Source organism: Sinohyriopsis cumingii, chromosome 18 (assembly GCF_028554795.1).
Source record: "Sinohyriopsis cumingii isolate HCF-2022 chromosome 18, ASM2855479v2, whole genome shotgun sequence".
Taxonomy (NCBI): Eukaryota; Metazoa; Mollusca; class Bivalvia; order Unionida; family Unionidae; genus Sinohyriopsis; species Sinohyriopsis cumingii.
This window is the reverse complement of record NC_142978.1, coordinates 17,288,348-17,301,584: the sequence shown is the minus strand read 5'-3', so window position 1 is coordinate 17,301,584 and position 13,237 is coordinate 17,288,348. Positions and strand designations below refer to the sequence as shown.

The window sequence follows — 13,237 nt, the reverse complement described above, 5'->3', positions numbered from 1 at the left end:
TGAGAAAGCTTGCCAGTAGCTTCTCGAGGGTCGGTGGTTCTTTCCGGGGTTTCCCGGGTTCTTCCTCCACCATTAATACTGGCCGCCATGTATCGTGTGCTGAAAAATGGCGTTAAACCCTACAACAACAACAGCAACAACAACAACATCAACCAAATATGCATTAAGATCTAATAACTCTAGATACAGTCTACCAAGTAGGCGCCAAGATCGATAACTCTAGATACAAACATTAGATACCATAGACCTCACAGAATACATCAACTGTATGTATACGTCCTCGGATCTGTATGATGCCTCCTATATACGAGGGAGCACGTGGATATTAGCGTGTAGGTATATTAAAGCGTATGCGACACACAAAAAATGATTCATAAAAGAGATAGATTTTTACATGTTTTCACGATAATCCTATTTATCTACAAAGATACCCTGGAAACTTAGTTCCCGTTCTGCCATTATATAGGTATAAATGTACAGTAATGTAAGTATGGGCTGAGAGAGGGGCTGAGGCTAGCCAATAGAAAAAACGCTTGACTCAAGGATAATGAATCCTGTTTTTAAAAATTAAATGAGCAGGGAAAAATAATGACTTTATTTTGAGCAGACGACACATGCTAAAACGCGTCCTTCAACATATGGAGCACAAGGTAAAGTCCAACATTCAGCATCAACCAATTACAGAAGATGACCGTTGTTGTTTGGAATTCCTCGGAAAACGGCATCCTGCACTGCATCAACACACACATAATTTGTGTATGCTGCTTTGGTTATAAGTTCCTGGCAGCAGATAACCGGTATACTCCTTGTTCCATCCAGAATAGCAATCAGTTCATATACACGGTGGCATTTGTACCCAATGTTCTTTCCTCATTTCGGCGATCTCTGTAAACAAAGTCAGGAGCCCCTCCTGCGGTTTGTGTGCCGAGGGAGCCACCAGCAAACCCTATTTTAAATCAGAATACATTACTGGTATTAAATATAGCGTATAGTAAAGGCAGATGAGAATTTTCAATCATATAGTCGATAGTGTTGCCTTAATAATAATAATAATAATAATAATAATGATAAAATAATAATACTAATAATAGTAACAATAATGTACGTATAGTACAGCGCCTGATCTTCAGAAACTCTAAGAGCTTTACAGTATTAGATAACAGATACAAACATATACAACAAAACCATCAAACGGCAATCACAGTGTCTTTATATCTAAGATCCATGTCAATTAGTTCCACGTATCTGGCTTTAGTACAGGTATGATTGTTGCCCATATGGCTTTCTTTTTAACAGTGGTGCTATGAGAATGCGAGCATCGGAAGAGGAGCCTAAGTTTCTGGATGAAGTGTACACGTGAGTGAGGTCAGGTAGGTATATTGGACTAGATCCAGTCAACGAATTATAGCATAGTGAACAGATTTTCTGTTTCATTTTAGATCGAACTGATAGCTAGTAAAGGACACAGAGAGGTGGAAGGTGTGTTCAATTCTTCGTAATTTAATGATAGTAACTGTGTTTTAAACATTTTGAACTTTCTTTACTAGATGCTTAGACCAACATATATAAGTGATTTACAATAATCAAAGGTACTAAGAAAAGCACAAGTGTTTTAGTGGAATGAACTCAAAGAACATAGCAAATGGAGTTCATGCGTCTTAGCTACAGATGTATAGCCTTGCATATGTTTATGTAATCAGAGTGTACAGTCAAGACTGACACCATGGTTTTGTACTGACTGTGTAAATTTAGGGTTGATATTTCTGATACCTATTGCTTGAGGTAAAGGATGTGAATAAGAAAGTCTTTGCGTGGTGATCAGGGTGGATTCAGTCTTATCAACATTCACCTGCATCTTGGTACTTGTCATCCATGGCTTCGAATCGGAAATGCACCTTTCTACCCCTTGCATCCTAGCCTTAGCATCAGTTAAACAGCTGGATTTGTATATTTGATCGTCATCAGCGTAAATCGGAGACACCAGATATCGATATATGGCTCTTGAGAAAGGCTAAATGAATATAATGAAGAGAACGGGACAGAGATCAAAACCTTGTGGAACGCCAAAACAAATATCAACTGGGCTGGAATGTTTGCCCCTTTCAAGGAAATGTTGACTAAGTAGGACGTTAACCACATAACGGAATACATGTTGCCAAAATAAATGTTGGAATCAGTGAAGTAAAACATCAATGTCTATGGTGTCAAATGCCACAGACAGAGAACACATTTTTGTTTCCCGAGATGTGTTTGATACCCAACTACGTCCGACTGGGGAGAATAACAGTTAGGATGACAAAAAAATCAAAGAGAGATAAACCTAGCAATACACTAACATGTTCTGCACATAGTGACCCTGCAGTTGCAAAATAATATGAGAACCACGAACACATATGAAATTTAACCTTCACAAGATGTGTTTAAACAATATCATATCATCTTATCTTGTAAGCTGTTGATGTTGTTGTTGTTGTAGTGTTTAACGCCATTTTCATCACGCGATAGACTATACGTGGCGGCCGGTATTAATGGTGGAGGAAGAACCCGGGAAATCCCCCAGAAAGAACCAGCGACCCACGAGAAGCTACTGGCAAGCTTTCTCACATACCCACATTGGCTGAATCCGAGACTCGAACCCCCGCGGACATACGTGAGATGGCAATGTTCTGTAACGGAGAGCGCTATAAACCATTCGGCCATGTCTTGTAAGCTGTAAATGCAATGGAAGATGATTTAGCTGATTTAAGAAAATTTAAATACGGATAAGTAAGAAGAGGGACGACACTGAAATCTATATTTAGCGTAGCGATATTTTGGGAAAACACTCTTGAAGAATACAGAATACCATAGCATCTAAGTTGGATCAAAAAATAAAGATTTCAATATTTCAAGACAACAAAATAAACAAAAATTAATAATGACTGTAATAGGACAGAACACTGATGGATTCGGATCATGTGAAAACACCTAACACAATGTATGCGAATGGGTATTGAAATTTCATGATCCGAAGTATGTGAGTCTCAAACTGATCACCACGAATATTAATTTAGCAATGAAATTGATAAAACTATACAACAATAAACAGACAAGTATAATCAATAATGATGTGCTTTGTACACTCTGACAATATTCAAAAGACTAAACTAAACTCTATCGTGAGTATATACAAACCATTCACTGAATAATATGATATTACCATACACTGAAATGTTTTTTTATTCAATCAAACATTGCACAATTCAAAACTCATATCGTTGAATGAATTCTCGATCCTCCGTCCCTTTTTCGAGGAAGGCACTATATTGTTCTACTAACAACTACACTGTCATCCTGCCAGCCATGTTATCCTTGTATCAGATACACTGCCACGCTGCCAGCTGTTATGCTACATTAACAGCTATGCTGCCACGCTACCAGCTATGCTGCGATACTAAAACCTATGCTGCCACCCTGCTAGCTATATGTTGCCACGCTGTAAGCCCTATGCTATTCCCAACCCTTTGCTGATACGTTGCCAGCCTAATCAGACTGCTACGCTGCTATTCCAATCGGACTGCCACAATGCCAGACCTAACATCAATATATAGACCAAACCCACTACCGTATATATATATATTATCGTTAATAACGCTTATTCAGTATAATACGGTAGTGGGTTTGGTCTATATATTGATGTTAGGTCTGGCATTTTCTTGCACAAGTCCAGCAAGTACAGGTAAGTAGCATTTCCTTCATCGTTTGTTACATTGCTTGTCCAAAGTTTGCGTAGGATCCGTATATTTATTCGAATTCTCCACTCGTTCAACAATAAAAAATACGAAAATCACACACTTTCTTGCATTCATCTCGATACGAGAACAGAACGGTCCCAGTCTTGCAGATGTTCCAAGCATATTCGTCGTAACATGTTTCAGGGTGCCATTCAATTTATCTTCCAGTCCTTTCTACATTGGATGAAAGGGCGTAATATTCAGCTGGTTGACGGAAAACAGCTTACTACTGATCTCGCCCATGAGTTCAGAGGCGAATTTGGCTCCCAATCCTTAAAGATTTCCTCTGGCATCCTTACCCTGCTCAACACATCAACCAAAGCTTTGGCCAATGTTCCGTTTTAAAGTTTGACAATGCTGCAGCCTCTGGGTACATGCTTGGATAGTCCAAAAGGGTAAGAGTGTATTTAATTTCCATATCGTTCGGTCGTACAGCCCATACAATATGTACCGTTACTCCTTTAAACTGCGCGTATATTAAGGGTATCTCTCACCGGGGAACTAGTTTGACCATTCCCTTAGATACAATTTTCTGGCACAGGTCACAAGACCGACAAAACCTTGTGACATCGCTATTAACACCAGGCTTGTATAATTCAGCTAGTACTCTACTGGTAGTATTCCCATTGCCCAAGTATGCAGCCTCCCTTGCTAAACTCATACGCCACTCTTAGGTACATGATATCTGTATTACTGGGGACAACCAAACACCAATATGTCTTACGCGTTTCTCGTTGGTTTTGTGCAAACGTTTCGACTGCCTGAGCTAAAGGTATTCTAAAATCTGCCGAAGTCGGAAGACGGGAACCTTCGACATTACCGATAGTCAGATAGAAAAGAGGGTTATCCATACAGGGGACATCAACGGTTCTCGTCAGGAAAAGTGTTTATATCTTGATCCTTTCAACGGGGTTGCGGTCGATCGTCAGATCGAGTTGCATAAATGGAGACTCCCACCCTAAAATTTGGTTATCCTTCACGGGACTGCATTTAATAACCACACATATACATCCAGTGTGACGCAATACTGCGACCACTTGACCATTAACGGTACCTCTCTGTTGGTAACAACACTTCGGGGAAAAAGCACGTACCAAATGATTGGACCATGTCCGACCTTTAAAGGATTAGCGGACTCGTTATCTTTGCTCTCAATAGACGCTACTACATTGTGAATAGGTCCCTTCATTTTGGGACACTTTTCCTGTTTATCATCCAATGCGTTACATGTGTTACATTACATACCTTTACAAAATCTATCCTTACCTACCGACTTAACTCAGTCGATTTCATGGACTCTCTATGTCCCTGTCAACTAGACAGTTTCCAGGCTTATAATTTTTCATAAACACGTTCTATACTCCACCATAAGCTTCGGCAAAGCAATCTGCCTGCTTGGGAATGTCGTGAACGTTTGAAAAGACATTCCCTTCTAGAAATTGCTCCTATTCCAGACCAAACTGTACTTAGCATTTGATCTCTGAGCTCGAAATATTCCAGCTCTTCAAACGTGTTCTACACATCCCCGCATCGAATCCTTCGTTGAAAATAATTTGCTGTTTTGACGACTAACTGTCCAAAGGTTTCTCCTCTCTCTCTAGTTTGCTACAACGGAACAGATACATGTTCAGTCAGAGTCAGAAGTGCTTGCCTCAGAACATCATAATTTCATACATCGTCTCTAAGTAGTGGCGAGTATAAATCTATCCCTTAACCATGTTTAAAGTACTGAGTTGTAGAACCCAATAGTCTCTTTTCCACTTCTGATTCTCGGCATATCGATCACTTTGATGACATATTGGAGCCCATTAATTTGCTAAAGGACAGTCTCCATTATATTCCAGTTGTTTTCCTAAATGAACAAAGTCTTTAAAAGATAAAATGACTCTTAGCTGATAAGGTTGCCTAATCTAAACATATGTATATACCATAGGCCCTAACACGCAAAATGTATATAGTCAACCTTACTTTCTAGATCAAGGCAACCATATAAATACATTCAGATCTATATATCTCCCACTCTCCCCATGGAGAACTCGCCACTCTTAGAACTCATCCCAGGTGTTATGATAAGTCGCCCAACGGTGGTTGGAGAAGTCGTTCCATTGCATCTGGTGAAGGCGCCCCGACGATCATATATGAGTATTTGAAGATGCCCCATGGTGGTTACCGCATTATTAGATTATTCTTGAATTAATCCGTACTGAAATTATACATCATGGTGATTCACATTTTTAAATAGCATTCTAAAAAAGCAATAGTGAATTGAGTCGTATATATTTCAAGTCTAAAATACTGTCATGGTCGATGGAAATTAATGAGTAATTTTCCTTGAAGTATTTCGTTAATATATGATTCGGTTCATTGAGGACTTATTCACATTGAAATTCAAATATACGCCGCTCTCTCTTCTTTGTCTATAGCAAGTGTATAATTAGGCCATGTATATGTTGGACCATTATGAAATACTGTGAAATGAATGGATTAATTAATTATAAGATGCATTTACTTTAGATATTAAAAACGTACGCCACAGAAAGCTTTGCCTCAAGCAAATTATAAATGTTTGCATGTTCATGTATGCAGTAATGTCAGGCATTTGAGACATAATATATGTTATCTCATTATCTAAATTATACGTTTATAATTTGAAATGCAGCATATGCCCTACTGTCTATGACATTTGTATTATAATTTTAGATATATAATGTGTTTTGTCACTACTTAATGATTCATCTGTTCAAGCGTGGTGTTAGCTTTTGTTGTCAGTCCTAATGTAGCATTAGTCTTGTCATCTGATGTTTAATTTTATTAATGAATGCTTTAATATTTCCAGTTGAATTTACTTGGTGTCTCATTTTGGTAGAAATCAAACTATATAAGTAAATGTAATATGAATATATTTGGTGAAAGTTTGAATGCTATAAGAAATCACATCAACATTATACTCTTTGGATAATTCGAACCATCAGGTGGTTCAATTGTACGATATATGTGGCACTGTTGACTTTAATTTTGGAAGGGACGTATTAATTTCGTGTTATTAATTACCAATAGTGGCTGAATTCGTTTTTAGTTCTTTTTATCCTATAGTTTAGGTTTTATTCCCATCAAACAGTGTTACATAAAACCTAGGCTGCTGAAAATTCCATACATGTGCATAGGCGATACGCTTCTCTTTGCTGGGTGTACTATGTTTGCTTTTGTTTATTTGGTTTTCTTGTCTGATCACCCACTAACTGCCGTGTTGGTGACCAGTGTAATTGAATTTATATTATCAAAACAGTTTATCAGTTTATGATAGACTGCTAATCTCGCAGCTCTGCAGATGCAGTTATATATATATATATATATATATATATATATATATATATATATATATATATATATATATATATATATATATATATATGTCATTTTAACATTGTAGTAATTATATATATATATATATATATATATATATATATATATATATATATATATATATATATATAATTAACATTGCATTAATTACACACGTAAAAGCTTTTGCTTCATATACGTTACGTTTTCTTTGTGTCTTCTTTTGCTCCTTAAGAATCCTCCTGAATTCTGCCAAATCGTATCGTAATGACAGAATAAGTACCTTGAAACTTGAGGTGAGGACTATCATAACGTCGTTGATATTATAGATCATTTGACTAAACACAGAAACATAACTTATTTCAGAAAAAAATGTATATCCTGTTCTGTATATTTCATCCACATTACTGTGACATTTACCACTCTAGCACACTAGTCATGTATACTTCCGTATCTACCAACACCTTTGTGTCTAAATATGTATTTACCATAGAGGCTGATGTTCATGTCTCTAGTATTATATAATTATGTACTTGTGAATACCTATTTAGTGAATATTTTGGTAGGACAGTGACAGTGATTGGATTTTTAGGGTCAAAGTCAGACGTTTGCGCACAAATGAAGAACTTGTTCTAAAGAGTATTAAAGAGCGTTTTAGGAAACAGTTTAAAAACTTGATCAAACGGAAACATGAGTCAAATAATTAGCGGGCACGTCCCAGGGAAACTCGACATTAGGGTCAAACCAAATGAATCCGTTTGACCTAGGACATAACAGTTAAACAGGGCTGCAGATACTTAAGACCAGAATATTTTCTTAACTTCAGCTTCAAATTACTTCAACTTCAAATCAACTTTAATTAACTTCCACATCAAAATAATTATAAAAAAGAACTCTTGGTGAGTAACCTTGAAAGTTATGAAACATAACTGCACTTTTGTTTGCGTTTTCCATAAAAACCTCATAAACATCATTTGCCTAGGGTTTCTTGGAAAACCTGTTTAACCGGTGTTACTCCATAGTCTGAAACTAAGTAACTGAAAAGAGCGAGAACCAAAAGGTTTTGAACATTTTACTAATAATTTATTTCCTTAGATTATAATGTAAAATTTAACAGAACTTACAGTATTGTGATTTAAATCTCAAACTATCCTAAACGTTCCTTTAAAAGTCCAAATTTATGAGTTTCAATTGAATTCCAGTGTTGCTCCAAATAACCTCTAATATTAAATCTGTTGATGTGACTGTAGTCTCGAACGTGCTAATATCCTCATATTTGGAGATGCGTTAACAGTCTCCTGATTCTTATAATGATAAGGCATCAGACAAAAACCATTGAACAATAACGAACTAAATATACATAACATCTCCCCTCATAAAGAAAAATAAATATTTTTACAACTAAGCTTTATTTTACATATTAGCCAAATACACATAAGATTATAATTACATAAAAAGATGTCACGAAATATACATTAAGCAATATAATGATTTTACATAAAACTGCATCTGAAATTAGATTATATTTTTCCTTTATTCGCATGATGTGACTCTTGTATTTCTGCAACATGAGACCCCTTAGTAATATCTAAGTTTTGTTATCTTGCTAATGAAAGTAGAACGACTGTGATCATTGAATATAATAATTGCAGAAGAAGTGTTTCAAAGAAAATATCAAAGTCAAACATTCATTCTATATTGTGGAATAATGTCTTTAATAGCTGTTTTTCAAAATTTGCTCACTGGACTACACAGGTTTTGTCTTCTTAACTCAATATTCCAACAATAAAAAAGTCGCTTACATTAACAGACATTATAAACGATAGAATAAAATCTGGAGCTGAAAGAACTGGTGCAGTCTTATGTATGCCCATTCATTTCTCAAGAGGCACCGAACATTTTTAGACTAGTGGAACTTATGTTCTTAATCAAGAAATTGGTCAGTGATTCGATAATTATAGAAAAATTGGAGCAAATACACAATATTGAGCAATACCCAAAATTGAATCAGCTGCTTTTTACTGATAGGCACAAGGAATTAATCTTAACGTCTGTATTGTGACTTAACATGATGTGTTTTTAAAATGTAACACAAAATCAACCAAAAATGTCAGAATGGTTTCCAAGTGAGCTTTTCAGGTGTCGTTGTAGATGATAACGTCATCGATTAAAGCGTAACAATTATCTAGAGCAATTTGTAATCATGATCAAAGAACTTTCGAAACTACAAAGTCAACCTTTTATTCCAAAATGGTATCACTTTATATTGATAAAGCCCATCTGGATTTACAAATGCCGAACACTTTTGTACTCTTTCTGTCAATGGAAATTGCCAGCATCCGTTCTAAACGTTAAACTTGTTGACATAGTTTCCATTTCCCATTTTGTCAATACCGTCATCGATTCTTGGCAATTGAAATAAATCTGTTTTGGTAACACTGTTCACATTTATATAATTGGTGTATATGCGAAAGAATAATCTGGTTTCGGCACAAGAATACATTGCGTAATACAATCATTGTTACTTGGCTCTTTAAAATCAATTCTCCAGCAAATACAGAATTTATTTTATCACACATTCCTCTTTGAGAGGAATAATCTTAAACGGATGCCTTTTCACAAGTGTGGAATCTACAATTTCAGTAGTATGGTAGATTGTATTTGTGCTGTTCCAACATCTGGAAACGTGTCGTCATATTCAAATATTAGCTGTTTTAGTTCACTCATTTCTTACAGCTGCTGATGTGAATGTTTCTGGTCCTGATTATACAATATTTCTGAATTCCGAAAATTAGTTATTCCAATGTTACTACAGTCCGATTGGTTTCCAACGTTTAAATCCTCAAAGCTTGGGACAGGTACAAATAAACTGACTGAATGATAAACAAAGCTATCTCTGTCAACATAATCCTATAACACATTTATATGAGATTTGTTTTAACTTAAGCCTCCCAGGCTTGTTAACGATATAACGTCACTTAATTTCTTTTTAACTTCATCAGGACCATAATATTTAGCTCGAATAGGACTTTGAGGTATGGACAAGAGAACCAGAACGTTATTAACAGGCTTGGCACACCTTTTCTTTGTATTTCTGTCATATCTTACATTCATTTTTATTTAGTCTTATGTAAAGAACCGACACAATCTAGGATTTTGTTACCAAATGGTTTCTCAAGTCCAGAAATTGGTTGCAGATGAGCCTTATTTATCTTCTTTTTAGTTTTCCAAACATTCGACAAAGTGTGAAACAATCTACAGTAAATCAGAATCATCACTTTAAATTTTTGGCCAATGCAATGACTCAAGATCATGTGACAAATAATACTGACGCCTAAATAACCATGTAAAGATGTTTAATGGGCTAGACTAAGAAATTGTTGTCAGTACGACCTAGAAACAACAATTTAATAGATCAATAACCACTGATCACAAGCGAGTTTTTCAGGAGGTCTCCATTTTCTCGTAAGCACCCCATGTTTACGAAATAGCAAACATAACATTGTGTGGTTTCAGTTTCGCTAATAGTTTTGTATTGAAAAATACCAGAAGCATATAAATCTTGGTTTGCATTTTCAATTAGTTTGACTTTCTGATCCAAACAATGTTGTTAGTTACGAGAGGCGTAACCCAAACCTTATTTCCAGCTAGGTCATTTCCTAGTAATAAATGAAAGCACTTGATGAGTATAGACGTCACAGTTCCGACAGTCACAAGTTATGACCTCTCAGAAAATACAAAATACCGAATAATAAAAGACTTTTGAGAAGTTCCTGTATCCCTTACAATATTAATAGTGACTGACTGGCCATAATCACCAATATGTGATATAGAATTATTCGACATAAATGGTTTTGCTCATCAACGTAGGTTCTAAGGTCACTCTGGATGCAGTTCTTGAACTTGAGGTTATCATAGTCTTGACAAAGTTCCTGGCCGGGCACCAAGTATCAAATCAATTATTAACGAAACACAACAATAAGGTTGATTCTGCTTCTAATTGTAAGGCAGGAATGAGTAAATTTTCATGCAAACAATATTGATATAAAAAGTTTAAACAAGATAATGAAGCCCGGACAAACGCCAGTATCCTTTCAAAAACATTCAAAGCTGTCAATATGCTTAGAATTTTCCAAGTGAATAACTAATATCATACATTCAGATAGACGCAAATATGTTTTACTCCAAAAGAAAATGATCTGAATATTTAATATATCTTCGTAGAGAAATATTAGTTATGTATTATGTTGTTTACAAATTAAATGTCACTGGTCAAGGAGACGACTATATTGACTTTTGACTAAGATCAATTACGAATCACATGTATAAATAGCAGAACCACTGAGACGATCCTGCAAGCAATACAAATAAAATACACCTGAAACTGGTTTAAGGTAGATATGAACCGGTGAACAGGTTTAACATGGATAGATTTAATTTATTGGCCCAGGTCTTCCTATTGTGTAACTACTATAAATAACTACACACTATTTAAACGTGAGCATTTCATTTTAGATGTTGTAAACAAATAACTGGTAGATTCCTATGTCACATGAAGTAATTTTGACCATTCAAAGGTTTGTTCCAAGGCTTGATAAAATCGTAGAGGCTGATTTTCAGGTCGACTATCATTACATTCCTCAGTACCGCAGGACATTCAGCTACTGTATTGGCCATCGTCTTATCATATATTTTAGAAGATCTGTTGCATTAATAGCAATATAGTTTTGTATGCTTTAATGCTACAACTTAGATGATGTGTTTCATTCAATGTTTATTGTTCACACTCCTTATTGTTGGCAGCCAGTCACAAATGACCCAAGCGTCTGGTACAAGTGACTGTCCAAGATTCGATTACGAGTACAAATTGTTAGAGAGACTTCTAAGAGCTGAATTTTCTCAGAGAGAAACGGATTCTATCCTCATACAACTTCAAGAAAAGGTAAAAGCTCTTGAAACAGATGTAAAGGAGAAACATTTCGAAATTCAGCGACTTATAGAAAATAAATCAAATGGTAAGTGTCTTTTATTATTCTTCTTTGTGCTGATCCCTGTACAAATCTAAATTGCTTAATAATATGTTCTTTATTAATTTGTTCTAAGTGATTGCAATATTCAATCAAGCTAACCAACTGTTACTTTCGACATCTGTAACTAAGATGTTAACTGGATTTTTTCATAACTAACCATATTTCCTTCCGTTCTGTAATTCATTTTATGAAATGAATAATTTAGCGTATTACATTGAAAATTTCTGGGAAATGGTCTTTTGCGGTACATCAACGTATCCTCTCAGCAAAGGCCAATAAATTGCAGCAGGTAGACTCATTTGTTTTGCAATGATAAATTGTGCTTATAGGCGACTAGATTTACTTCTTTAAAGGATATTTGTTACTACTCTTATCTCAAGGGCTTGGGTCGACATACGTGAGATGGGGAAGGAACACATGTCCAGAAAACGGTACAGACCTAGTATACAAAGGTAAGACAAACTGTATCTTATTATGTCGATAACTGTTAAACAATTGTCTAACAAACTCTTTCTCTCTCTCTCTCTCTCTCTCTCTCTCTCTCTCTCTCTCTCTCTCTCTCTCTCTCTCTCAGATTCCTAACAGATAAGATGGCATATAAAAACAGCATGGTTATGACTGTTCTGTTTATCGTACAGAAAATAAATGTTGCAAACAAAATGTAAATCGAAACTTTCACATGCTCAGGTTGTATATCGCTATGAAAATATTTTGCTTTTATTAGGGTAATATGTGCGTGGGTGAAGTTAGAGTGGAACATGATTTGCCTTATCGCAACATAACAAATCGCTATTTACACCGAATATAAGAAGGAATACACAGTCACGTGAGACAGATAAGATCGCCTGAGGCACGATCATGTAAGACACACGATGTGTTGTTCCATGACTAGTTTTACTTTGCTCCAATCATTGACATTTGCATGCATTCGTGAACACCGTCGAAATTTTAAACGTCCCAGGCTGTATGTACGAGTGCAGATTAGTGTCATTTCATGTCAAGGCTTCGCAACATAAATAAGTTATTTAGTCCATTTCATGTCAGTAAAATTCCTTTCACATGGACACAGCACAATAGTTGACCCTGGCAGGT

General features: G+C 35.8%; 1 protein-coding gene across 5 annotated transcripts; it reads right to left on the bottom strand.

Annotated features, from left to right (window-relative positions):
* Positions 1 to 580: 580 nt before the first annotated feature.
* LOC149776158 (uncharacterized) lies at positions 581 to 7,535 on the bottom strand. 5 transcript variants are annotated; one of them, XM_089942450.1, is made up of 4 exons: positions 7,399 to 7,535; positions 2,609 to 2,710; positions 1,850 to 2,011; positions 581 to 946 (listed from the first exon to the last, which is right to left on the bottom strand). In XM_089942450.1, the coding sequence occupies exons 1-4, from the start codon at positions 7,447 to 7,449 to the stop codon at positions 833 to 835; spliced, it is 429 nt and encodes a 142-aa protein (XP_089798576.1). In that variant the 5' UTR covers positions 7,450 to 7,535; the 3' UTR covers positions 581 to 832. The 5 variants fall into 5 exon arrangements, 1 of the variants encoding a protein (XP_089798576.1); XR_016416228.1 differs by lacking the exon at positions 1,850 to 2,011 and having other exon boundaries at positions 2,609 to 5,976; positions 7,320 to 7,535; XR_016416227.1 differs by lacking the exon at positions 1,850 to 2,011 and having other exon boundaries at positions 7,320 to 7,535.
* Between the last annotated feature and the right edge of the window lie 5,702 nt (positions 7,536 to 13,237).

Coding starts and splice junctions, on each gene's coding strand:
- LOC149776158 (XM_089942450.1), bottom strand. CDS start 7,449: ATGATCTATAATATCAACGACGTTATGATAGTCCTCACCTCAAGTTTC. Junction 2,012..2,608: donor CTCGGATTCAGCCAATGTGG/GTATGTGAGAAA, acceptor ATATTCATTTAG/CCTTTCTCAAGAGCCATATA. Junction 947..1,849: donor TGACAAGTACCAAGATGCAG/GTGAATGTTGAT, acceptor GATTTAAAATAG/GGTTTGCTGGTGGCTCCCTC.